This window comes from Mandrillus leucophaeus, unplaced genomic scaffold, assembly GCF_000951045.1.
Source record: "Mandrillus leucophaeus isolate KB7577 unplaced genomic scaffold, Mleu.le_1.0 Scaffold248, whole genome shotgun sequence".
NCBI classification, from domain to species: domain Eukaryota; kingdom Metazoa; phylum Chordata; class Mammalia; order Primates; family Cercopithecidae; genus Mandrillus; species Mandrillus leucophaeus.
The window spans coordinates 817828-844638 of NW_012102565.1; the positions used below are offsets into that span (position 1 = coordinate 817828).

At 48.7% G+C, this 26811-nt stretch overlaps 2 protein-coding genes across 2 annotated transcripts in view; one reads left to right on the top strand and one right to left on the bottom strand.

The window, feature by feature from the left end:
- The window catches only part of GCK (glucokinase (hexokinase 4)), a 46457-nt gene extending 29004 nt beyond the window's left edge, over positions 1-17453 (bottom strand). The window contains exon 1 of the mRNA XM_011983243.1: positions 16938-17453. Coding sequence (XP_011838633.1) covers positions 16938-16982 — 45 coding nt within the window. The 5' untranslated portion in view covers positions 16983-17453. The remainder of the gene's footprint in view (positions 1-16937) is intronic.
- Positions 17454-26692: 9239 nt separating this feature from the next.
- Positions 26693-26811, top strand: part of YKT6 (YKT6 v-SNARE homolog (S. cerevisiae)) — a 13374-nt gene continuing 13255 nt past the window's right edge. The window contains exon 1 of the mRNA XM_011983286.1: positions 26693-26793. Coding sequence (XP_011838676.1) covers positions 26693-26793 — 101 coding nt within the window. The remainder of the gene's footprint in view (positions 26794-26811) is intronic.

Sequence of the window (26811 nt, forward strand, 5' to 3'; positions counted from 1 at the left end):
CAGGATGGTCTCGATCTCCTGACCTCGTGATCCACCCACCTTGGCCTCCCAAAGTGCTGGGATTACAGGTGTGAGCCACCGCGCCTGGCCCTAGATGAACATTTTTGATTAGATTTGGTAATCTGATCAAATATAACAGAGAAGACACTAATAAACAACTAGAGGAAATGTCTGATTTTCAAAATATAATATATAAATTATCAAAATTGACTCAGGAGGACAGAAAAACCTGAACAGATGGATAACAATAGAAGAAAAGTTAACAGATATGGAAAAATATTCCTCTAACAAGAGTATCAAGTCCAGTTAGTTTTTTTTGAGATGGAGTCTTGCTGTGTTGCCCAGGCTGGAGTGCGGTGGTGCTATATTAGCTCACTGCAACCTCTGACTCTCAGGATCCAGCAATTCTCCTGTTTCAGCCTCCCAAGTAGCTAGGATTACAAGTGCGTGCCACCACACCTGGCTAATTTTTGTATTTTTAGTAGAGATGAGGTTTCACCATGTTGGCCAGGCTGGTCTTGAACTCCTGACGTCGTGATTCACCTGTCTCAGCCTCCTAAGTGCTGGGATTACAGATGTGAGCCACTGCGCCCGGCCAACAGCTAGTTTTTAAAAAACAAATATGGATACAGAAATGTCCAATGCAAGGCCCCAGCCAAGGACGAGGCAGAGTCATGGCTTATTGAATGAGGTGGTGACAGACAAGACCTGTGGGCTGTCAGGGAATGTATGTGAGGGACACACAGCTGGGACACTGAGTCCTGCATTCATGTTTATGACAACACAGAAACGATGGGCTGGAAGAATAACATAATAGCTCATGTATACTTTGTGCCAGGTGCTGTCCTAAGCTCTTCTATAGATTAATTTATTGGATCCTCACAGCAGCACTATGGAGAGATAAAGTAAATTTCCCTTGTGACCCTTGCTAATACAAGGTCCAAACCCTGGCACTCTGTCTTCAGGGCCCACCCTGCATCACTGAGCCATCCTGCCTCTGGCTAGCTGGAGGGAGGGACAGACAGGCTGAAATGTCATAGAAGGAGCTACAGTGATGGGTGAGGAGTACTGCTGGGTGGTAGGTAGTGGGAGGAAAGGGCTGCGGATCCAGCTCACAGACACAAACAGGGATGCAGGCCCAGGGTGCTTGTTAGGACCAGGGTAGAACCAGTCTCACCTCTTAGCAGACACATACCTGAATAAACATCCAGAATCTTCCAACTCAATAAGAAGGTAACAACAACCCAATTTTTAAAAACTCACAAAAAAATGCCCGCTAGGCATACAGAAATATGTGCAACATTATTATTAGTCAGTTGTAGAAATGCAAATTACAACCACACTAATATATCAGTACACAGTCACCAGAGTGGCTAACATTTAAAAGATGGATGAAACCGAGTGTGGGGAGGAGGATGTGGAGCAACTGGAATCCTCAAACACTGCTGATGGAAATGCAACACGGTACAGGCCACATTGGAAAACAGTTTGGCAGGTTTTCTAGGTTTAAATGTACACTTAACCACACGATACCACTCCTAGGTATTTATCCCGCCAAATGAAAACTGTCTACACAAAGACTTGTACTTGAATGTTCACAGCGGCTTCAGTCATTATAGCCAAAGCCTGGAAACAATCCAACTGCCCATCAACTGGTGAATGAATAAATGAATGAACACACTGTAGTACAGCCATACAGTGGAATACTCACTGCTCAGCAATGGCAAGGGAGGGAGGATTGACACACTGCTGAGCTAGGCATTACGTTAAGTGAAAGAAGCCAGACACAGAAGACTATATTCTCAGTGATCTCATGTATAGAACATTCTAGAAAAGGCAAAACCAAGGAAACAGAAAACAGATGAGTGATTTCCAGTGGCTAGGGTGGGAGAAGTGATTGACAGCAAGGGGTGGGGCTGAGGGAATTATTTGAGTGATAGGAAGATTCTGCCTTAATGGTGATGGTGGTTATATAACCATATATATTTGATAAAACTCATCAAACTGTATGCTTAAAAAGTAAATGTTATTGTATGTATATTATATGTTATTATTATTTTTTTTTGATGGAATCTCGCTTTGTCATCCAGGCTGGAGTGCAGTGGTGTGATCTCGGCTCACTGCAACCTCTGCCTCCTGGGTTCAAGAGATTCTCATGCCTCAGCCTCCCAAGTAGCTGGGATTACAGGCACCTGCCACCACTCCCGGCAGGTGACAGTGAAGCCATTGTTCCAGCTCACTCATTGGGACTTGGGGCAGGAAACAGGAGATCTGGGGAGCTGGTGGGACTCTTACTAGCTACCTGACCTTGGATGAGTGATTCATTCCTCCAGAGCTTCTGTTTCTTCATCTATGAAATGGGAGAAGATGCCACCTCATTCCAAGGAGCTGCATGGGGATTAAAGGAAAAATCTTGACACTCAAACCCAATTTTCTGTTGTTACAGGGCCAAGGAGCTCTGGGCCTGGGAGGGGAAGAGTCTGTCTTCAGGTCAGCATTGCCCAGTATTATAGCTGGATGTTTGTCCACACGAACCTCATGTTGAAATTTGATCCTCAGTGTTGGAGGTGGGAGCCTAATGGGAGATGTTTGGGTCATGGGGGCAGATCCTTCATAAATAGATTAATGCCCTTCCTTAGGGGAAGGGGGTGAGTTATTTCTCACTCTATTAGTTCCCAAAACAGCTTACTATTAGGAAGAGCCTGGCACCTCCCTGCCCCCTCGTGCTTCCTCTCTCACTATGTGATATCTGCACATGCAGGCTCTGCTTCACCTTCCGCCATGAGTGGAAGCAGCCTGAGGTCCTCATCAGAAGCAGTTTTTGGTGCCATGCTTCTTGTACAGCCTGCAGAACTGTGAGCCAAATAAACCTTCTTTCTCTGTAAATTATCCAGCCTCAGGTATGCCTTTATAGCAGCATAAATGGACTAAGACATCAGGGCTCCCTGAAAATCAGCAAGGTCATTGGCAAAAGCAAAGCTATCCAGCACGAGCCTCTGCTTCTCCTTCTTCTTTCTTCTTCCTTCTTCCGTCTTCCTCTCCCTCTCCCTCTCCCTCTCCTTCCTTCCCTTCCCTCCCTCCCTCCTTTCTTTCTCTTTCTTTCTTTCTTTCTTTTTCTTTCTTTCTTTCTTTCTTTCTTTCTTTTTCTTTCTTTCTTTCTTTCTTTCTTTTTCTTTCTTTCTTTCTTTCTTTTCTTTCTTTCTTTCTTTTCCTCTTCCATCCTTCCTCTCTTTCTTTCTTTCCTTTCTTTTTCTTGTGCTTCCTAATCCTCCTCTTCCTCCTCCTTCTTTTTCTCCTCCTCTTCCTCTTTTTCTTCTTCCTCTCCTTCTCCTTCTTTTCTTCTTCTTCTTTCTTCTTTTTTGAGACAGGGTCTTGCTCTGTCACCCAAGCTGGAGTGTAGTGGTGTGAACATGACTCACTGCAGTCTCAACCTCCTGGGCTCAAGAGATGCTCCTGCCTCAGCCTTCCAAGTAGCTGGGACTACAGGTGTGCACCACCACACCTGGTCAATTTAAAAAATTTTTTGCACAGCCAGGGTCTTGCTACGTTTTCCAAGCTTGTCTTCAACTCCTGGGCTCAAGCAGTCCTCCCACTTCAGCCTCCCAAAGTGCTGGGATTACAGGCATGACTATCACACTTGGCTGCTTCCCCATCTTCTTCAGGTCTCAGCCCAAAGGTCACTTGGAGAGCATCACTATATTAGGCTGTTCTTGTGCTGTTGTAAAGAAATACCCGAGGCTGGATAAATTATAAAAAAAAGAGGTTTAATTGACTTACAGTTTTGCAGACAGAACAAGAAGCATGGCATTGGCATTTGCTTCTCGTGAGGCCTCTGGAATCTTAAAATCATGGCAGAAGGAGAAGGAGGAGCAGGTGTCTCAAGCAAGAGTGGGAGCAGGAGAATGAGAGGGGGTCTGACTCTTTCAAACAACCAGCTATCAAGTGAACTCACCCATCACCAAGGGGATGGCACTAAACCAAGGATCTGCCCCCATGACACAGACACCTCCTGCCAGGCCCCACCTCCAACATAAGGGACTACATTTCAACATGCGATTTGGAGAGAACAAATATCCAAAGTATATCAGTCACTATTGGAAACCACCTCATGTTCTATTTGTTTACTGTTAATTGTCTTTGCCCTCTAAGAGGCAACCCCCAGGAGAGCAGGAGCCCAGTCTATCTCGTTCAGGTCTCCAAGACCCAGGGCCTGGTCCGTCGTGGGCTCTCACTGCTCAGCAGCTGCTCTATGACCTGCAGGCCAGTGCAGCCTTGAACTGTTCCCTGAGTCCAGGCTCTGCTCTCACTTTCCCAGCGTCCTGTTACCCAGCACTGGCAGGTCTCTGGGCCAGCTCCTGGGCAGCAATGGGGGCAAAAATGGGGCAGTTGTCCATGTGTGCTCCTAGGGGTGGGGTGGATACATTCTTGCCCTCCAACATCCAGTTCCCACTCCTTCTTGCTCATGGAGCCTCCGTTTTATTCAGGGGTCAAGCAGTAACGGACTCAGCACTGGGGGCTGAATGCCCCGGACAAATTCACCCTGCTCTCTTCTGCTAGAGCTGGCTTCAGGACAGTGAGATGTGAGAAGGGAGGCCTCTGGGGAGATATGGTGGGGGATCCCCTTCCCCTCTTGTTTCCAGAACATTGTTGGGTTTGTTTGTACCTCCTGTGCTTGTGGCGACATCTGGCAGATGTGGGGAAGGCTATGATAATCTGGAAAGCTGACCCAGAGCCCGACACCAGGCTGAGAACTGCCTGCCTCTAGGCTCTTTCTTATGTGCTTTGACAACGCCTCTTGGTGAATCTAGTTTAGAGTATCTGGTACAGCCTAGACAACCCTAACAGACACAGTGGGCTTAACAGTTCGTTCTGTTCAGCTCCGTGTGAGAGGTGCTCCAAAGAGATGGAAATGAGGCGTGGTAGGTACAAAACGTAGTTACTGTTTACAGGGTGGGGTTCGGAAAAGCAGGTGAGGCAGCAGCTGGGGAGGTGGAGCTCCCAGCCAGGTGACCAAAATCCAGTGCTGTGCTGGAGAAGGGTTAGCAACCAGCTGTCCAGGAAAGCAGACCTGACTGGCAGCGTTTGCTGCCTTCTGTGTTGTTGGCACTTCACCTGATGTCACTCTAGGGGGAGTGGAGCAGAGGCCGCACCAGTGCCCCTCCTGAACCGCAGCTTGGAGCCCTGGGTCTGTCATAGAATCACCCGATGCTTCCCTGCTCTGCCTGCCTCCAATCCAAAGATTTCCTCACATCTGATCCTCCTGACCTACCCAAGCCAACTTGCCACCTCTGAGAGGCTGCAGTTCTCATGGGGATTGGTTACAGATGCATCCACTGGCTTGACGTGGTGGGCTGGGCTGTGTCTGAAAGGACTGAGGGAAGCAAACCATTCCACCCATTGTCTTTGTCCAGCATTACCTGCCCAATCAGCCAAATTCAGGCCAATGCTGCCCTCCTGGATTTCCTGGAAGGGTGAACCACATGCATGTCCTTAGCAGCCACATTGAAAAGGTATTGGAGAGCTAATTTACTGATAGCAGGATCACTCTCTAGGATTACAATACTCTAGGGTTTTAAATGAAAAAAACTATGATGCCCATCTGAAAACTCCATCTAGTCCCCCCAATATCACAAAACTCTCCAAGTATAGCAATCCACAAAGGACTTTTGCATAATACGATGCATTTAAAATACCAACTACCTAATTATATAATCCCTGAAGAACTCGGCAGTGGGTACATTTGTATGCAGTACATGATGACTCTGTTCATTTCAGATGCTGTAGGAGATGCTATGGGTGCCTGCTGGGCCCCTACGCCCACCCCCAGCTGCCCAGGGTTGAAGAGAGGAGCTGGACTTCTTTCCTGGGACTTACTCCTGATTTACAAAGTTACTTCACCTAGAAATAACTGGGAAGTTATGCCCTTCCTAGGGCTGGCAGAGAAAACACATTGTGTTATGCACAATTTGGGACATATACTAAAAATTGATTTGTCGTTTATCTGAAATTCAAATTTAACTGAGTGCCCTAATTGTTTATTTGCTAAAGGTGGCAGCCCGAGCCTTTCCCCAGGGGCCTCCAGCCAGTGACTGACTCATGTAGGAGCACAAAGGCTGGCCCCTGCCTCAGAGGGACAACCCTGTGATGTCATTCACATTTGAGAGCTCCCTGCTGGGTCAGACCAAGGCTCACCTGCTGCTGAATCTGTACCTTTGCCTATTTCTACCCCATCTCATCCTGAGAGTACCCTCCCACTCAATCACAGGTGCCAGAATCCTTATCTCAGGCTCTGCTTCAAGACCCTAACACAGTCTACCGGGGTGGTCCTAGAAATCAGCCTATGAGGGCAGGACTCTGGAGTTGGATCACTTCCAGCTGGATGCCACCTCACTGGTGGTAGGAGTACCGGCAGTCCCTGACACATTGCAGCAGTGGATCACCAAGGCCCTACCCGTGGGGAGTGGGGATGGAGGTGGACAGGGAGGTGCTTGCTTACTCAGTGTCTCTGGCACCGAGGGTGTGGGGGAGATACTAACCCGAAGGACTATGCCACCGAGACCTGTTGATCAGTGGAGTGATGCATGGAAAAGAGAAAATGGCAGGCTCAGGTCTATCAATTTAAAGCCAAGTCTGAGAGCCAGACGGTCTTCTCAGCAGTGTTTAAAGAGACACTTGTCTCCTATAGTGAGGCAGACAGAGCTGGAGACTAGGCACATCACTCAATTGTAAAAGCAGCAGCAGAACTTCAGCAAGGTCTGAGTCCTCCAGCAAGGCAAGCCAGGGCCGTGATGGGAAGGAGTATACACTGTGGTATGCTGGGAAATGGCTAACAATCTGCTGTCTAGAGATGCAGGATGCCCTGGTTTGTAGCATTTTCTGATTTTCATGGTTTAAATACACCCATCATGGCCCATTTCCAGCTACCGACATGGTGTCACTGAATGAAGATTTGGAAAGAGATGTGCACAATTGATTTTCTAATGTGCTAGTGGGTGCGCTTGAGAATTTTGAATTCCCAGATTCCCACAAGCCACCTGCACCTACAGAAGTAGTCTTGCTGTGAGAAGGAGGCCTTTTCTCTCTTGAAAAGTATGCAGATGTCTGAAAGAGACAAGTGCCCCAGGAGACAATGCATGCCTTCCTCATGATTGGCCCCCACCTCCCCTCCTGGCCACAAAGAGGGTCAAATCTCAGCATGGCCCAACTTGGACCTGTCAAGGAAGAAAAAAAATTGTATGCCACAGGAACCTCAGTCTTTGGCTAACAAGTACTAGCAGGAAGTGGGAGACTAGATCCCAAAGGTGCTGGAGCTTATGCTTGAGATGGTCCCAAAGGTGCTGGATCCTGTGCTTGAGACCAGATCCTGAAGGTGCTGACTGAGGCAGGTGGGATATCAAGAGGATAAGGGGACTTTGCTGATGTGGGGACATTCTCCTATGATGCAGGATTTAACACCCTGGCACGGGTCCCAAGAGAGGGCTCTGATACATTGCTGGGGTGGCTCTTGGTAGCTTAGAAAAAGCAACAACTCGATTAAATGAAGTAGAGATGTTGAGTTTACGTGGTGGACCAACAGGAAGTGATTAAAAGGATAAAAGAAATGGGGCAAAATATAATTGACCTACTCTATAAGATCAAAAAGCCTGTAAGCTGGCTATGTTCCCTGGAAAGGCGTGGAAGACACTCTGCTTCCCAGGTTGTAAAGAATCTGCTGCTGTAGGGCACATGGCTGAGGCTCAGTAGGGCTGTCCTCTGTAGACCAGAATTGATGGGAGACATTTTGCAGAGCTTCTCCCCCTAATGGCAGTGGGGATGATAGACCGCTTAAGGGCAGAGACCAGGGGCAGCACTTAGAAGCACATCAGAAGCAAAGTGGGAATAATTATCATATTGGGCACCAAGGTCAGCCTAACAACCAGAAGGGATTAGCCTATGGGGTCTAAGGAGAAGGCTAATAGAATGTTGGGTTCTTAGGGGCCAGAAAGGATGAACGAAGGCCAAGGTCAGTCACCCCAGTGGAAAGTTAGGATGGAAAGGCACAGTTTCTAAACCTCAGCCAGTTCTCAGAATCAGAACCCATTGATTGAAAGAGGGACTGGGTTCCCGTGGGAAAGACTCTGTAGCACCACAGCAAGTGTGTGTAATAGGAACCTATGGTTATTTATATTTGACCATACTGAGTAAGGGTAATACTCAGATCTTTTGATAGTGATTTCATAGCAATTCACACTTTTTTTTGAGATAGAGTCTCACTCTGTTACCCAGGCTGGAGTGCAGTGGTGTGATTTTGGCTCACTGTAACCTCTGCCTCCTGGGTTCAAGCAGTTCTTTCTGCCTTAGCCTCCTGAGTAGCTGGGATTACAGGCACCCACCACCACGCCCAGCTAATTTTTGTATTTTTTAGTAGAGATGGGGTTTCACCATGTTGGCCAAGCTGGTCTTGAACTCCTGACCTCAGCAATCCGCCTGCTTCAGCCTCCCAAAGTGCTGGGATTACAGGTGTGAGACACTGCACCCAGCCAGCAATTCACACTTGTATCTAGCATCCCAAAGTGCTATCATGGCTGTCCTAGTCAAGTGCAGGCTTATTGGGGTAAGATGACAAATATGGTTCTGGCCCAGGTATGTCTCATGCTGGATCCACTAGTTCTGTGTATTCACCCAGAAATAATTTCCTTAGATCCTGAATAAATCATTGAAATGAATATACTTAACCATCAGAAGAGTCCTTACAATGGTTCCTTGATTTATAGAATAAGCAACATTTGTAATAGCAAAAGCAAAGTGAAAATGCTGCACTCCCGCCCAGCCAAAATAGAAAAACACAAATCTGGTGGGATGGCAGAAATTATTGCCATTCTCAAAGACTTAAAGGATGTATGTAGAGTGGTGGGTCACATCATATCAACTTTTCATTCTCCAGTCTGATCCCTGCAATAACTGGTTGGATCAGTCCTGACCCTTAGGCTATGTGATTGGCAAATCTAAGGATACTCTGCATGGAATGTGAGATTAAGCCCCAATAGGAGTCACTGTCCAAACCCCTAGGGCTGTGGACCAAGGTCACGCCATCAGCAGCAGAGAACCAAACACCACTTGTAAAGCATTTCCTGGCATGCCACCCAGCAGAGTATCTGACCATAGGACATTAAGTGACCATGTGGCCATAACTGCCCATTATGAGTTTGGTGCTGTCAGACCCACTAGGTCATAAGCCATCCAACATAAGATGGAACTGCCATATCTGGAATCAGGCTTGAGCAGGTCTAGATGACACAGATAAGCCGCAGGGACAGGTGGCCCAGACCCACCTGCCATCTACCACTGTTGCACGAATATTGGCCCCTGTGCCTCTCTTTCACTCGCATGCATACATGGCCTCCTGGTGGGGGGTGTCTTTTGTCTAGCTGCTGGAGGAGGGAAAAATCCACCTATGCATCGATCATGGATAGGTTAGTTTGGCATGTCGACGCAAGCTGGAAATGGACTTCTGCTGTCGTTCAGCCCCACTCAAGGTGGCCCTGAAAGACACTGGGGAGAAGAAATCCTCTTAACAGAGTTTTGGAGGGTGCACCTGCTTATTCACTTTGTGTGGAGAGAGATGTGGCCTAAGGTAAAGATAGACTCATGGACATTAGTGAATAGCTTAGCTCATTCTTCAGCAGCTTGGAAGGAGCAACATTAGAAGACTGGGGAAAAGCAGTGGCATGGGGGAAAGTTATAGAGATAAACCTGTGTGAGTGGGCACAGAGTATGAGACATTAATGACAGCCAGAAACCACTTCTTATGGAAGAGGCAATAATAACCAAGTGGATAGGATGGCCAGGCAGCTGAATGTTGGCCACCATGAACTCAGAAACAGATAATCATGGGGTCAGAGAAGGAAGCTATGCCTGTGCCCAGAAGCATACATTCCCTCTCATCAAGACTGACCTAGTTTTGCTGCTGTTGGATGTAGGAACTGCCAACAATAGCAACTGGTGCTGAATCCCTGGTATGACACTGCTCCTGGAGGAGACCAACCAGCCACTACTGGGTGACAAGTTGACTAAATCGGGGCCCTTCCAACCTGGAAATGGCAGCATTTTCTCTTGACTTGGATTGACATGTATTCCAGCCAGCAATGAACTTGCCTTTCCTACCCTCCGTGCATCCTCTTGGAGGCACAGTGGAGCTGTCATCTTGAAGATGACACCCATGAGGAGGGCCCACTGTCCTCCAGAATGCAATAACACTCTAATGGCTATGGGATGAGGCCATGTTCCTGAAAGGTAAAATATGTGAATTTGGGAACCAAGAGCTCTTCATCACTCTCTATGATCCACTTGAGAAATCTGTGCTTCCACCATTCACAACTTTAGGTTTTGTGGGTCTAGAAGTCCTGGTTCTCAGAGGGGGTCCTTCCACCAGGTGATACATTAACACGTTCACTAAATGTACAGCTACAGTTGCCTCCTGGTCATGCTGTGCTCCTTGTGCCCGTAGCCAAGCAGGTAGAAAAAAGTATTACCATCCTGGCACAAGCAGTACAATGTGGCAATTTACCCTTGTCATTAGGAGGGAGGACTACAGCTACATAATGGAGCAGGAAGAATATGGCTCGCACTCAGATGATTTGCAGGGTGTTTCTTGGCAGTCTCATGCCCAGTTGCAATTGGGAATGGACAACTTACAACAACGATAGACTGATAAAGGAATCCAGAATTCAGATGCCTCAGGGATAAAGGTTTGGCTTCTGCTCTGGGTAAGCCACTTAGACTAGCAGTGTTAGCGAAGGGGAAGGGGACACTAGAATGGACAGTGGGGGTGGGGCATGATGGTGAGTATCAGTGACAGTCTTACAATCACCTGTAGAAGTGGGCATTGTAGTTCATCCCTCTGTTTTTCCAGTTGTAAGTTTTCCCAGAAGCTGTGCCTGGATGCAGAGAGCTTAAAGTGGAAAGCAGTAGGTCTGAGCAGTCAAGGGGTGGACTGTAGTACCTGCTATCGGTGCCTCACTGGCCAAGTGGCCTGCACACCCAGCCTCTAGCTGCAGTGAGCAGCAGCTGCAAACTGCTCACAGCTGTACCCTTCTCCTGAGAGTTTCCTGGAAATGCCTGGAAGATCTTCCCTCCCTGCTGGCCGTCAGCTGATGGTTTTGATACAGGTACAACAGGCAGGCCCTCTCCCAGGATGGACAACCGTGTGATATTCTTCATGCATCAGAGCCCAGGTGGAACCAGACTGAGGTGGACTTAAGCTGGACCTGCCTCTTTGACTGGCTTCTTACCTCTCGTTTTCTGTCCCCCCAACTTCCTTACGGCTTCTGCTGATAGTGCTCCTGCAAACACCATTTTCCAAGAATTCCAATCTCAGGCTCTACTTCTTGGGAACCTGACCTAAAACAGATACAAATCATGTTTTCCCTTCCTACTGCGCAGGCTAGCAGCAGACAAACAATGCAGGCAGCAGGCAGTGAGACTGAGATTGGGTCCTCCTGGCGGGACAGCTGGGATATGATGTCCATACCCTCTCCCAGGACCCAGGTGGAACTGGAATACTGATTCATGATACTCACTTTTCATTTGGAGAGTGAATTTTGGGTCAATGACTTTGCAATCCAAGAAAGTGAATACTGAGAACGTTTTCAGGTAGCAGAGGATCCCTGTACTTCCGAGACAGAGTGTTCCTTGAGATCAGCCTCACAGCCGTGCCCTCTGGGTCACAGCGCAGGAGCACAGAAAATCCCACTTCTTGGTCTCTCCAGCACTCCCCTCTCCTACTTGTTTATTGGCAGGGCTGATAGGTGCTGGTTGTCTACAACAAAGATCCCACTAGGAGGGGCTCATGCTCAGGTATTGCCAGGTAAGGAACGCTGTGAATATCACTCCAGGTCACAAGTGCATGTGTTAGGGGACTCCTGGGACTAAGAAGGGTTCGGTAAGAGTAATCTGTGTTGAATCTAGCCTCGTTTTCTTTTTCTTTCCTTTCTTTTATAGTGTTTAATTTTTTGGTAATAGAGAACTTCAAAGTCAGTAAATGGGACAGTATAATAAATCCTGATGTACTCACTGCTTGATATCAATAATTGCAACCTTAATTCATTCTAGTATATTTTTACAAGCGTTTCAGACTGAAATAAAGGGAGATTGTTCAGCCTCAGGTGTAGAAGCAGTGAGACCATTTCCCACCACGGAGGAGGATGAACAGCAGGAGAAGCTGGCAGCTCCCAGGAGCAGGTCCTCTGCCCCCACTGCAAGGCCCCTGTGTGTTCAATAAACTGACCCTTGTACAGAGACTAAGGCTCACTTATTGGAAACCATTACTGTTACAGTATCTAAGTAATTAACAAGTGATGCATAGGACTGGTCAGTTATGTGACTATACGTGCGCGTGTGTGCACGCACGAGTGCATGTTTGGGCCATTACAGAAACACCACCATTTCTTTGTAATCAGCTGAAATCACCACTCATTAGTGGGCCTCTCGTGGACTATAATTGATTTTACAGCCACCTGTCATTTCTTTTTTCTTTACAACTTTGTGCGTTTGTGTTTTTCATGGCATGCTCAGGGTACACTATGTTCTGCACGCAAGCAGGGGGCTGCACGGGCTCCATCTACCCCTCTCAGGCACGTCCCTTTTGATGTAATGTGTAGGATGGAACTTCTTCCCATGTACTCTGTGAAGGGGCCCCACAGCTCCCCAGCTGGGACAGCTGCTCTAGAGCCTTTGGCAGGGCTGGGCACCTGTGGAGCCTGAGGCCAGACCCAGGAAGCCACACTGTGGGAACCACAGGGCACCTGGAACATGGGTTTAATCTGAGCCTGTCTGTGGGTAATAGTGTCACAGTGGGAGGGCAGGAGTCAGGGTGAGTCAGTGACCCCTAAAAAGGGATCTCTTATGACTCACATGGCATTCCTTCTCTCATCCTTCTATCCTTCTACTTGCAGGACTTTCCTACAATTCTGTCTGTACTGGTGCATGGTTATGTAGCATAAGAATGGGGATCCTTCTTTGCTCAGACCAGCAAAAGAGAGAGAGAGGGAGAGACTGAGAGACTGAGAGAGAGAGAGACTGAGAGAGAAAAACAGGCACACAGAGAAAGAAACAGAGAGAAATACAGAAAGATAGACACACACACACACACACAGAGACAGAGACAGAGAGAGACAGAGACAGAATGACAGAGACAGAGACACAGAGAAGTTCACACAGCTGAGAGGGGGCTAAAGGAGGAAGTGTCCACTCCTGAGAAGGGAAGGGAAGAGAAAGGCAGAAGGAGAGGCCGGGCCAGGTGTCCCAACACAGGGAAAGGAGCACACAGGGGACATGCCTGGGCTGCCTCTAAAGGCCTGGCTCAGCTGAGGAATGACAGACCCCACAAGGGGCTTCCCATATCAGATGGGCCAGAACGTTCCCCTGGAGGTCACTAAACAGGAGCTCAAATCTCTCTTCCCTTTGGGTGGCTTCAAGACAGATGCCAAGGGCACTTTGTGCCTCTCTCCATCTGTCCCCTCTCCTCCTGGGGGTCCTGCTGTGGGCAGGTACAGGCGTGGGCCTAGCGGCATCAGTCAGAGGGGCTCACGCTGGGGCTCCTGTGGCCCACTGATCCCCTGGATGTCACTAATGATGTCCCCCTTGGCTTGCTACTGCCCTGGGCTTCCCAGACATAGCTACTCCTTTTGAAGGGTCCTCATCCCCAGAGGCCTGGGCCATAGGCAGCAGAGGGCTTCTCCTGGGGACAACCCCTACTCTTGTCACCTCCCATCCTGGCCCGGCCTCCTGTCCTGGCTACAGCAGGGGCACTGGCGTTGTGACATGGCATCTGATGGATGACCCAGCCCTGGTCCCACAGATGCAGCCCCAGCCCTCACCCCCAAACCAGCAGCCTGCCCACAGCATGCCCATTCCCTGAAGTCAGGGACCTGTCACTGCTCCCCTAGGCCTTGGCACTGCCTGCTCCTCCCACACTGGCCCCTCCTCCCAGCACACCCGCTTGTGGGCCACCTGGAGCTTTGCACTCTGTACACCTGTCTCAGAGCAGGTGCCATGGCAGTATAGGGGCCATCTCTCCTACTGGGGCCCAGGACAATTCCTGTCAGGGATGTGGGTAAGCATGATGGAGTACACCTTATTCCAGCCTCATTCCACTTCTAAGCCTGCTCCTTCAATGGGGCAAAGGTGCCCAGGGCAGCTGGAGACCCCGGAGGGAAGAAGGTCAGTTCCTCCTGGCATGCCCTCCTGGTGTTATGGATTGAATTGTGTACCCCCAAATTCATATGTTAAAGCCTAACCCCAGTGTGATGGTATTTGGAGATGGGAACTTTGGGAAATAATTAGATTTAGATGAGGTAAGGAGGGGGAGCCCCCATCATAGGATTAGCATTCTTATAAGAAAAGACACCAGAGAGCTTGTTTTCACTCTCTCTCCACCATGTGAGGGCACAGCAAGAAGTGGCTGTCTGCAAGTCAGGAAGAGAGCCCTCCCTGCAACCTGACCATGCTGGCACCTGATCTTGGACCTCCAGCCTCTAGAATAGTGAGAAATAAATTTCTGTTGTTTCCAAGCCATCAGTGGATGGTATTCTCTCTTATGGCAGCCTAAGCTGACCAATACACCTGAATCTCATCTTTCCAGGCCCCTTCCTGAAAAAGGGTCACCAGATCTATCAGGCAAAGTTAACCAGACTTACTCATCTGTCCATAGTGAGGTGAGAGTGAAAATATAGACCAAAAGGTCCCCAAGAGGGGTGCCCAGGGCCCAATTTCAGGCCACCTAGAAGTGGTGACCCAGTAAGGGATGGACCTTGATGCCAAAGGAATAAGTCAGCAATGATGGGGTACCAGGCAACCACAGCTGGTGAGAAGGGGCTTATGAGGGGTGGGGGTGGTGTCAGTGCAATCGGGCTCACCCCTAAGGAGCTGACATCCACATGGAGAAGTCACTGGGCGTGGGACTGAGGCCACAGGCTCCTGCAGATTATAAAGGAATGACCACAGGTAAGATCTGGAAGGTTGGTACCAGCAAGATGGTTGCTCTCGATCAGAGAAGTAGTAAGAGGGAAACCAGCAACACTTTAGTTTCCTCCAAAGCAATCAAAAGGAGAAAGAAGACAGTTCCTCTTGGGAGTCTGCACAGAGACAACCACAGCTGACGTCCTGGGACAACTTTGAAAGTGCAAGGAGGGCATTGCTCATTGCTCTAAGGTCAAACACCGGCTTGGGGTGGGGGCAGTACTTCCCAGAGACACAGGACTGGACCTGGGTGGGCCTGGGCAGCCAGCCCACTTGGAAAACATCAGATCCTTAGGATGACCCTAAAACCAAGCTAGGTTCCCCCAAGACAAGGACCAAGTCCTCTGTGCAGCCAGAGCAAGCAGACAGGAGTGGCCATTGCAGTTCCACGCTTCCCTCATCTGGGCCTTGGCGCCCTGCGATCTGGGCACTAGAAGAGGGGTAGATGGGGTGGAGACAAGTGCAGAAATCAGTGATTCTCATCCTGTCTTTGTTCAGAATTTGGTATTTTGTCCAACATAAATTTTTTTGCATTCATTTTGATGATTTAAAATAGCATATATCTTGATGATTGATGTTTCTGGTGACCCCTTAAAGTTTGTGCCCAAAGCATTGTCTTGCTCCACTCTTGGCCCTGACAAGAATGTCAGTGACTTCCCAGGATTCCGGGGTTCACAGCTGGCCCTGGTCAGGACCAGCACCCCCTCACACGTGGAGCAGTTACAGGATGGGGCATGGGCAGCTCCAGAGTCTGAGACTGGTTGCCCAGCCCAAGAAGGTGGTTCACTCACATGCCACTGTGAATGCAAGGGGCTCAGGGACAGCTCTGCTGTGGCCTTTATTAAAGTGATTCCCTGTGCACACATATGTGCACGTGCATGTACACATGCAGGTATGCACAGGTGCAAACATGCACACATAGCACATTCACACACGTGCACGCACACACACGGGCAAACTATGCTTTCTCTCCCTGTTTGGGGAAAGTGCTGGATCTCCACAGCCCACATGTCCACCTCTCCCTAGCTCCGAGCCATCTTTCTGGTCATGCCAAAGACAGCCGTTTCCTTCTCCCTGGGTGGCCTGAAGGGTTCCCTTTGGGCAGGATTTCTCATCCAAATTGCTGCCATAGCACCAGTGAGAGGCAGATCTGGGACTTGGTTGGGGCCTCAGCTGGTCCAGCTGTCTGGTTGTGCACCCTCTCACTTGGGTTGGTTGTTTTCCTCCTAACATCATTAGCTCTGCCAGAAGCAGAGCCAGCCCAGGGTTTATGCTGACTTGGTCATTTCACACAGAGGCGAGAGGGAAGCATGCCCAAAGTAACTGGCTCTGCTCACTTACCCCTTCTCCCCCACTCTGCCTGGGCCCCCAGCTGGGGTGATGCAGGCACGTTCCCCCCAATGTTTCACAGCAAAGTCCCCTGTCTCCAGCTCTCTCCTTGCTCACTGCTGGCCTCAGGGCTGGCTCAGAGCATGCCTGGATTTCTCTTTGTTTTTGGAAAAAGTAACTGCCCTGCACTCCTCAGCAGGCCACAGCAGCCCTCAGGCTCCCTGCGAAGTGATTCCTGCGAGAAGGCAAGGCATCTTTGACTTGTCACCATGTCTAGTGAGTGTTGTCTTAAAATCAGGTAGTGGGCTTTGCCCACAAGACCTCACATCCCTAACCCCCGCATCTAGGGCTCTAAATTCTCCAGAGCCCCTCCCCAGTGGAGGCCACTGTCTGGACTTCTTGGCAGCCTGACTTCCAGGTCGCAGGGCCAGAGTCCAAAGCTGGACAGGTCTTCCAGGCAGTAGGGGCCTTCCTGCCCTAGAAGGCACCCCTGGCAAGACCCTTCTCAAAGAGCCTGTGCATAAAATCAGATTCTGAGGCTCAAACAAACCACGGAATGTTGGGGACAGGCAAGCAAACACTCCCAGAATGCCCAATGGAGGGCAAGCTACCTTCTCCTTCTTGGCGGCCTCCATCCTGGCTCTGTCGTCCAGCATCTGCACAGCAGCCAGCGCAGGGAGCTGGGACCCCTCAGCCTTCCCCAACAGGCTTCTGAAGCAGAAATGTCCAAGGCTTCTCCCCTGCAGGGGTCACGGCCCGCCCTGGGTCCCCGGGAGAATGTGGTCCTCCTCAGGCTGGTTTGGGGTTTGAGGTTCAGTCACAGTTTCCTCCTTTTCATTGTTCTCCAGCGAGTCGGCAAGCATTCCCTTCTGGACCCTTCCTCACTGAGCCTGGATGTTCTCCAGGCAGGGCCATCGCTTGGCGCTCAGGTGGCGTCCTTAGCGCTTTCTCTCCAGGTTCTGTTGAGCTGTGGGACTTAGTGTCCTTCAGACAGACTCAGTAGGAAAGGTCCTCTCCCTCCTGTGGCCTGGGGACAGCTTTTGAGTCATTAAGCTGCAGGTGACTGTGTCTCTCACGCCCCAGCCTGCTTCCCCGGGGCTCAGGCGCCGCTCGGCATTTCCTGCTCCAACCAGGTGTGGAGTGGGGGATTCTCCTGCCAGGGCTTACTGTGCTCCTGAGAGGGCCTGTGGTTGTCATGGTGACCAGAAGTGGACTCAGCAGGGCTGACCGTGCTGTCATTAGAGCTGCCATGCATAAAACTGGGACTGGTGGCAAAGAGCCTCCATCCCCATCACCATGGTGACCACTCAATCACCTTGTCACTGAAGTGACTGCTAGCCTGTTAAGCCTTTGCCACCTGTTCAGGTCCCGGGGCAGTGTCTCAGGGTCTCCCACACTCCTGTTTCGAGGAGCAGAGGACCCCGTGAGTCTGGAAGCAGAGGAAAGGGAGCAGGCAGCTTGGTGTGGCTCAGGCGCAGGCCCATGGGACCATCGGAGGGCTTTGGTGTGGCCTGTCCTGATTATTGTCTTGAAATCTGAACTAGAACAGTAAACCTGGCCCACACAAGCCTGGCTGAGTTTGAAACTGCCAGAACAGAGGCCCACAGGGACTGGCTCCTCCTCTGGACCTGCTCAAGAAGCTTCTGCCTGGGATGCCACCCACTCTCTCCCTCGCAGCCCAAGCGCCCCTGGAGAGGTTGCCCTGTGCAGTAGGGAGGCCCAGTGAGTGGATGGAGCAGGGGGCCAGGGTGCTGGAGCCAACTCAGCGGCAGGCTCAGACAATAGTCTGGAACAAAATGTACTTCTGCCTAAGATACAGAGGTCTGGTGTGTATTTCCCACTCACGGCCCTTTTCAGTTAGGATCGGCCACTTTTCAAGTGTTCACTGTGACTGGTGGCTACCATACTGGGTAGTGTTGGGATAGACCAAAGAGGGCTCAGGACCCAGCTCCAGGCCACCTATACTCAGAGATCCAGCAGAGGGGGTGAGGAGGAGTGGCCAGTGCGATCTCTCCAGACAGATGTGCTGCAACACTTTAAAATCAACTTCCTATTGATGGTCATTGAGGCAGTTTCAGATTTTCACTATTACGAAGGAGGCTGTGGCAGAAGTCCTTGAATTTCACCAGAGTAAGTGTGTGTCAATGTTTCTTCTGGTTGGCTCCTGGAGGCTGAATGGCTAGTTCAAATGCTACACACATTTCACATCTTGGTAGGCAGGACCACGTGGCCTCCTCACATGGCTTCACCAGTTTCTTCCACCAACATGAGAAGTTTGGCTTTATCCTGGCCAGTCCTTCAGATGATAAATCTTTATGAGTTTTTTGCCGATCTGTCACCTCATTGTTTGAATTGCAAAATGCTGGACACCTTTTCATGTGTTTCTTGGTGATTGCATATCTTCTTCTAAGGATGATTTGTTTATATTATTTAACTATGTTGCTATTGGATTATCTTCTGCCTATGGATTTGGAGAAACCATTTTATATTTCATCTGTAGTATCTATCAATCCTTTGTCTGTTAAATATGCTATGATATCTCCCCTAGTTTATTGCTAAACCTAACAACTTGATTAATCGTGTCTTTCATCATACAGAAGTATCCGGTTTTTATGAATTTCAATCTTTGTTTTCTTGTTTTGGGGTTTTTATATCTTGTTAAGAAAACCATTTCCAATCCCCAAATTGTAAAAATGTTCTCCCACATTTCCTTCTAATATTTTTCCAAGTTTTCTATTTGTTCAGTACTTTAGTCTTTCTGCAATTGCTTGTGCTGGTGCGCCATCATTCTAAGGGCACATCTCACATCCTCGCCTTTCTTCTCATTCCTCCTTTCTGCTCTCCTGGGTCCTGGGAGATGGTGGTTTGGGTATGGTGCTAGGGAAGAGTCTAATATGGCTATTTGGTGGGGAAGCAATCCCTTCCCCACTGCTCTGGAATGTTGGCTGCACCCACAGTTTGTATTCCATTATTTCTCATTGTAAGGGAACAGCTCTGCTCTGGTCACCTTACAGGTGTACCCAAAGGCCACACAGGCAAAGCTGGGAACCACAGAGAGCTGAGTCTTGTCAGAACACTGTGTGATCCTGCTGGAGGCCGTATCTCACTGCCTTTCTCACCTCCCTGGGAGGGTCAGGAGAGTTCCTTATCGTCTCCAGGTTCTCGTGGGACAGATGTGAGGCTCGCAGCTGCAGTCTAGGGTTGGCTCCGCAGCAAGGAAAGACACTGCAAGCATCTTGCACCTTTGGCTTTAGTGTCACCCTTTTTAGAGCACAGGAGAACCCAGGGGCCTGCACCTTGGGTTACCCTTTCTTTTGCTGTCTGTGTTGGTAATAACTTATCTAAATATAGAAGTCACTCCTTATACTTCACCTGCCGAGTCAGGCAGGCCCTGGCCTTGGCCTTGGCTTTGCCTTGCACACTGCATGTCTCATTCCTCTGCTGATACTACGCTCTTTTGGTTTGTATAATGTTAGTTTTTTAAAATATCTGATGGGGGCAGGAAATTGTTTTCTTAATAAGATTTTTTTTTCCACAAAATTTTCTTTGCCATGTGCCTTTTATCTTTCTTATAAATCTTAGCACTACTCATCCCACTTCAGAAAATGATGCTGTTGACAATTTCACTGGAAATGCATTGACTTTGTAGGTTTAGGGATTCATTTTAGAGAACTAACCTCTTGATAATATTGAGTTTTCTCATCTAGAAATACGTGTTGTTTCATTTATTTTGGTTTTATTTTATGTCCTTCAGGTGAATTTCATTATTTTTCTCATATAGAACTTACATATTTCTCGTTAGATTTATTCCTAAAGAAAGGCAATACATTTATTAGGAGAAGGAGCAATTGTCATTATAACTAATATTGATGAAAATATTTATGATTCGCAAAGTACTTTTGCATTCATTCTGTCATTTAATCAGACAATCTCAGTGCAGCCGGCAGTGGTATTATTATTATTATTATTATCATTATTATTATTATTATTTTATTTTATTTTATTTTTTTGAGACAGAGTCTTGCTCTGTCACCCAGACTGGAGTGCAGTGGCTCGATCTCCATTCAATGGAACCTCCACCTCCCAGGCTCAAGCAATTTTCAGGCCTCAGACCTGAGAGTAGCTGGGACCACACGCATGCGCCACTGCACCCGGCTAATTTTTTGTATTTTCTTTTTAGTAGAGATGGGGTTTCACCATGTTGGCCAGGCTGGTCTCAACTCCAGACCTCAGGTTCCGCCCACCTCTTCCTCCCAAAGTGCTGGGATTACAGCAGAGTGGGGAGAGAGCGGCTGAAGCAGAAGTGTGGAATGTTTGGCCACCACACCTTGCCAGTGGTAGTATCATTACCACCACTTTCCAACTAAGGTCACTGAGGCTGGGGAGGTTAAAGGGTTGGCAGGTATGGTCTCCCCACCTTAATGTCTCCCTAAAGGTTCCTTACTATAGCTTCCTGCTAAGGACAGGGGCCAAGACAGTCCCTCACACGGAGGTCCCAGGTTCTGCCATGTGGCCCTGCCCTCCCTGGCGACAGTTGATTGAAACGTCACCTGATCCAAGGGCAGCCACACCGCACACTGGCCAGAGCCTAGTGTAGCCGAGCATCTCAGCTTTAAAATGCATTTTAAGGCGTTTTTCTTTAGTCTTAAAATGTAGCCTTGAAATGTGCTTTGAAACTCTGCTTCTCTCCCTTTCCCACTAGACACTCCTTTGCACCATGCCCACTTATCTAACTATATGCTTACTCGGGAATTCCAGGGGCTAATCTTAAAACAAAAACCAGACATGGAACCCCTACAGAATCCTCCAACTTAGGGGGAGTCGGAACAATTTGTCCACCACCATCTGGCTGAAGTCAAGATAACACCAACCAGACCTCAGGATAGGTGATTACTCAAGACAGCCATTGGATCAAGACACACAGACCCTATAGCCTGCACCGCTCCCATCTATCTCCCATACCAAGTTTTCCTTTAAGAATCCTATGATAAATTTTAAAATTTGAGATAATAGAGTGCTTTAAAACAACAATTCACCATCTTCTTAGTTTGCTGGCTCTAGTTAAAACTACTTTTCCTCCCACCAAACCTCGCCGCTTATATATGGCCTTCAAGCGGCGGAATCTGAGTCCAGTTACAATGGGGGATGTTTACCCAACAGGGACTACTTGAAACAATGAGTAGTTTAGTTGGGGACTGCAGAGTGGCAGAATCTCTGAACCATTCAATGCTCTCGAAGGAAAGTTCTCCATCCTCCTCCCTGGGGTGGGGTGGATGGTGCATTCCTGGTTGACGAATTGGGGAGCAGGTGGGGAGGGAGCTGCCCTCCCCAGGTATAGCTTCTTCAGGATGCCCCTTGCCTTTCTGGCCCCATCCCTCCAGACACTCGACACTTCTGCTTCAGCCCCTCCCTCCCCCTCTGCTGGTCCCTGCCCCTCAGCCGGTTGCCTCCTAACTTCACACCTGTCCCCCTCTTTCCCCCACCACCCTTGGTAGCATCTCTTACTTGCGCCACCTTCCAATTGTTCTCCCCCTGCCCTTTGTCTTGTGTCATTATAGTGGAGCATATTTGAAAGGGAGTTCACATAAACATATATATTTAATCATCCATGTTAACCGAATGTTTGTATGTATCCTGCTTGGGGTTTCCTGACCCTCTCCAATCTGTGCCAGTTTCTTTGCTTCTCTCTTCTTAAGTGTCGAAGAAAGTCCTGGGCTTTACTCTGATTGGATGACCTACTGATGGCCAGCTGATTGGCCTGTTGATTGACTGAAGCTTGGATCAGGTGCCTATCCATAGACTAATCACTGTGGCAATAAGGACCACTGGTTCATAGGCTGGGGCCTGGGCACCACGTGGCAGGATGCGGGATCAGCCTCTAGGTCATGATGTGGTTTCCTTGTGAGGACTTTCCCTGTGTGCTCACTACTGTTGTCTGTTAGGTTGTGTTTGGTGTGCCCAGCCTTCCCAAGGGCACACCTTGTGTTCTTGCTCTTCCTCTGCATCCTTCTTTCTGCTCTCACGTGGGGCCTACAGCCCCAAGGATGTGGGAGATGCACACCTGGTTGTGGAGCAGGGGACTGCCCTGCAGGCCTTCCCACCTGCCCCTCCCTGACAGCTCTGCAGAATTCCTCTCGCTTTTTCTATGGGGCAGCCCCACGACTATCAGGGTACCATCGATAGGACGAGCCGCTGGCCTAAAGGACCATTTGTCCTCATTCTAAGTTCCTGGCATTCATCCAGCATGGCTACTGATAACTGATATGGTTTGGATATATGTACTCACCAAATCTCATCTGAACTGCAATCCCCAATACTGGAGGTGGGGCCTGGTGGGAGGTGTTTGAATCATGGGGGCAGATCCCTCATGAATGGCTTGGGCCATCCGCTTGGTGATGAGTCAGCTCTTGCTTTGAGTTCACAAGAGATCTGGTTGTTTAAAAGTGTGGCACCTCCTAGTGCCTCTCTCTCTCTCTCACTCTTGCTTCCACTGTGTGATGTGCCTGCTTCCCCTTTGCCTTCTGCCATGACTGTAAGTTTCCTGAGGCCTCCTCAGAGTTTGAGCAGATGCCAGCACCATGTCTCCTGTAAAGCCAGCAGAACTGTGAGCCAATGAAACCTCTTTTCTTTATAAATTACCCAGTATCCAGTATTTCTTTATACCAAGGCAAGAATGGCCTAACACAGATACATATCCATCTCTAGTCCCTCAGCTGCAGAGGGGTGTCTTAGGACAAATACAGCTTCTGGGAAGCCCCTGCTGGGGCACAGTCTCAAAATCAGGGCACCTGTTTCCTCTCTTCCTTGGCTATAATCCTTTCCTGCCCACGTATACTCCTGTCCTGTCCCTCCCTTGCTCTGACGTCACCTATTGCTTCATAGCCAGTGGCAGAGCTCAAACCTTTGATGGCAGACTATGTCTGTCTTCCCTGTGACCTGGAGAACCCAGAGCGAGCCCAGCATGCCTTGGTGTGGGGTTGTAGTGGGGAGCAGTGTTCCTGGGGGCTGGGTCTGCTGACAGATCCTGATTGATGACATCAAGTCTGTGCATCTGAGGCTTGGTGACCCACTCAGGCCATGGAGGCCTGACCACATTGGTGGCCCCTTTCCACACTCCTTTCCTGTAGGAACTATGGAGGCAGCTCAGCTGCCATGGCCTTGGCTGACTGAATGAGGTATGGTGGCAAGGGCCATTGTGTGACTGGGCTCCCCACCTGGACTGGGCTTCCTGGGGGTATGATCCTTGATAGGCTTTTGCCCAGCTCCCCAAAGGTTCTGTTGTACAGCAAGGGCTGGCACCTTATGTGAGCTGGGCAAGGCTGCAAAAGTGGGTGGGTACTTGTTTTGCTCAGTGGGGCAAACTTACAGGGCCTGGGCCATTTATCTTGGACAGTGATAACTCCAGCTCTGTCTGCAGAGAGGCTTTTCTTCTAGGTCCCAGAACCCAAGAGGGGAGCCTGGACTAGAGAACTCTGCTACCCACACTCCTATGCAGGCTTCATTCATAGCCTTAGTGCCCAGTCCCTGCATTTTCCATTCCCACAATGCTGTACTTGCAGAACAGTTGCAAGAACAATACAAGAAATTCCCAGATACCCTTCATCCTGATTCCTGTATTTGCTTTCTCTCTCTCTCTCTCTCTCTCTCTCTCTCTCTCACACACACACCCTGTAAGAGTAAGTTGCAGACACAATGTCCCTTTACTTCTAAATTCTTGTGTATATTTCCTATAAACAAAGACTTCTCTTATATAACCATGGCACAGTGATTGAAAGCAGGAAATTAAAATAGATATAATACTATTATCTAATCTAGAGGCCTTACTTGGGTTTTAGCCTATCTTCAAATCTCTACTTCCCATAGATGCCTTCAACCCACTATGATTAATAATCTATTTTTCATTAATGAGAAGACAAATAATGATCACTGTTACCTGTTAAACATCAGCAATGACTAGAACTTGTAACATAATGTTTTATTATTCTCAACAACATTCCTATGGAAAGTATATTTTTCTAGTTTTATAGATAAAAACAAAAGGAGACTCAGGGAGGTAATGGTTTGCTCACTTTTGTGATTTTGTGATGTGTCAGTGCTGGGATTGAATCCAAGTTGGGTGACAGCCGGGGTGATAGAGCAGAAGGCAGGTCTTGCTTTTTGGTAACACAGTGAACTTGGGAAGTCTGCAAACACATGACTATGGATGAGACTTCCTGGAACAGTAGAGGCTGAGTGAGGTCAGAGAGGAGCAGGAAGAGTTGCTGGGAGTGGAGCCGGGCTGCATGACAGTTTGTTAAGCATTTCACTGTTGACATCTGAACCCCAACTTTGTCCCTTACTAACAATCTCCTTACACGGAATCTCAGTTTCTATGTCTGTAGGGAGGCAATAATATCTTCCCCTGGTTTTTGTGAGGATTAAACGATGTGGCACATGGAAAGTACTTGGTGTAATGTAAACTTCGGGACAGACACTATAATGTGTCAAGTGAATACACTGAAATTTATTCCATCCAAGCACTGTCTTCCTGATCTTTTTGCACAACTTTCAGTGGAAGGAAGAGAGTCTCCAGAGATTTTCCTCAGAAATGGCTCTCACCTGCCTCCTATAGGGAAATGGTGTCAGTGCAGGCAGATGAGCCTGGACTGATAACCCCCAGCAACCCAGCTTGTCAGACTACTGTGTCCATATCTGTGGGTGGCTGAGCCTAACCACCGCCAATGGCTGCTCCTAATGTTTACCACCAAAACAGGGGAAATGTGGAAAAGCCCTTTCCACCCTCTGTACTTGGAAATACCCAGGGAAGAGGGTTGGTGAGAGAGGTACTAAGTGAGTGGGCAGGTGGTGGGAACTTCCTTTCACCACAGATTATTTAAAGCAATGTTTCTCAGCTAGGCGCGGTGGCTCACGTTTGTAATCCCAGCACTTTGGGAGGCCGAGGTGGGTGGATCACATGAGGCCAGGAGTTCAAGACAGCCTGGCCAACATAGTGAAATCCCATCTCTATTAAAAATACAAAAATTAGCCGAGTGTAGGGGTGCATTCCTGTAATCCCAGCTACTCAGGAGGCTGAGGCATGAGAATCGCTTGAACCTGGGAGGCAGAGGCTGCAGTGAGCGGGATCACACCATTGCACTTCTGCCTGGGCAACAGAGCAAGACTCTGTCTCAAAACAAAACAAACATATATATATATATATATACACACACACACACATATATATATATGCAAAGGAATGTTTCTCAAAACTACTGCTCCCAAGGGACATGTTGACATTTTTGATTGTGCAGTGGGGAGGGGGTAGGTTGGTACTGACATTTAGTGAGTACACAATGCACAAGGCAGTCTCCCAACAACAAAGAACTATCCAACCCAAAATGTCAATAGTGCCAAGGTTGAGAAACCTTGATTTAGAGTAATGTTTAAAGTGACGCTGTTGTTTTTCCAATACATCATCTCTTTCCTATAATCTCAGATGCGGCTGCTTCTAGCATCACAATTTTGTGACCTTACTGACAACTTCCAAAGACCAAGTTCCTTTCTGATTACATGTGAAACTGTGCCCAACAAGGTTAAAGAAACTAGTAACTAACAGAAATCTTGAGCTTGTCTAGAGGACAGCCGATAAGGAAACAGTTTGCTATAATCCCCTCTGCTTATACAACTTCCTGAAACAGGTTGGAACCAATATGGCTGACTGGAGCCTGTGCAAAATAGACTTACTAGCCCGAGGAGCGGCCCTTTGATGTCACAGCCCGGATTTCCAGAGCTTGTTTTAAACCAACTCCTGAATCTGCATGTGATCCTTGAAGCAGCATGAAGAAGCAACAGCTCATGGCCAAGAGATTTTCTAAACGTTTCTTCGTTTCAGCCAATCACTGTCCAGCCCGAAACTCCAATTCCAAAATCTCTCCCTTAAATCTACTGCTGTGAAGCAAGTATTGGGAGCCAGACTTCAGCCCATCTTCTGTCTCCTTGCAAGGCTGCTTGGCAATACATCTTTCTTGCTACAAAAATCCAATGCTTGGGTGTTTGGTTTTACGTTGTGCGCAGGCAAATGCAGCCGGTTTAGTTTGGTAACACGTGATGTCACTTAATACACAAGAAACAGGTAAGTTATGGCATCCTCAGGGAACTGTGCCTCACTCATTCCTATCCGTAGACTTGCCTTCCTTCAACAACGCAAGCAAAAAGAAGGGTTCAGGCCGCTCTGGGAGGCCCAGCACCACCCAGCACAGGACAGTACAGTGTTCCGCTGAGCGCCCGACTTTACCTGGCGAGCAGGGAGGGACCAGACTCATGCGAGGCGTGGAGCCCCGCCCCTCGTGGCATTGAACTTCCGTCCGCACATTTCTGCATCCGGGGTATGAGAACCCATAACCAGGCTGACCGGATCCGGAAGTGGGTTGAGAGCCGGGAGGAGGAAGCCGGCGGTGGCCCCGTCAGCAGCGGGCTGCTGAGAGACCGGTAGGCGGCGGCGGTCTC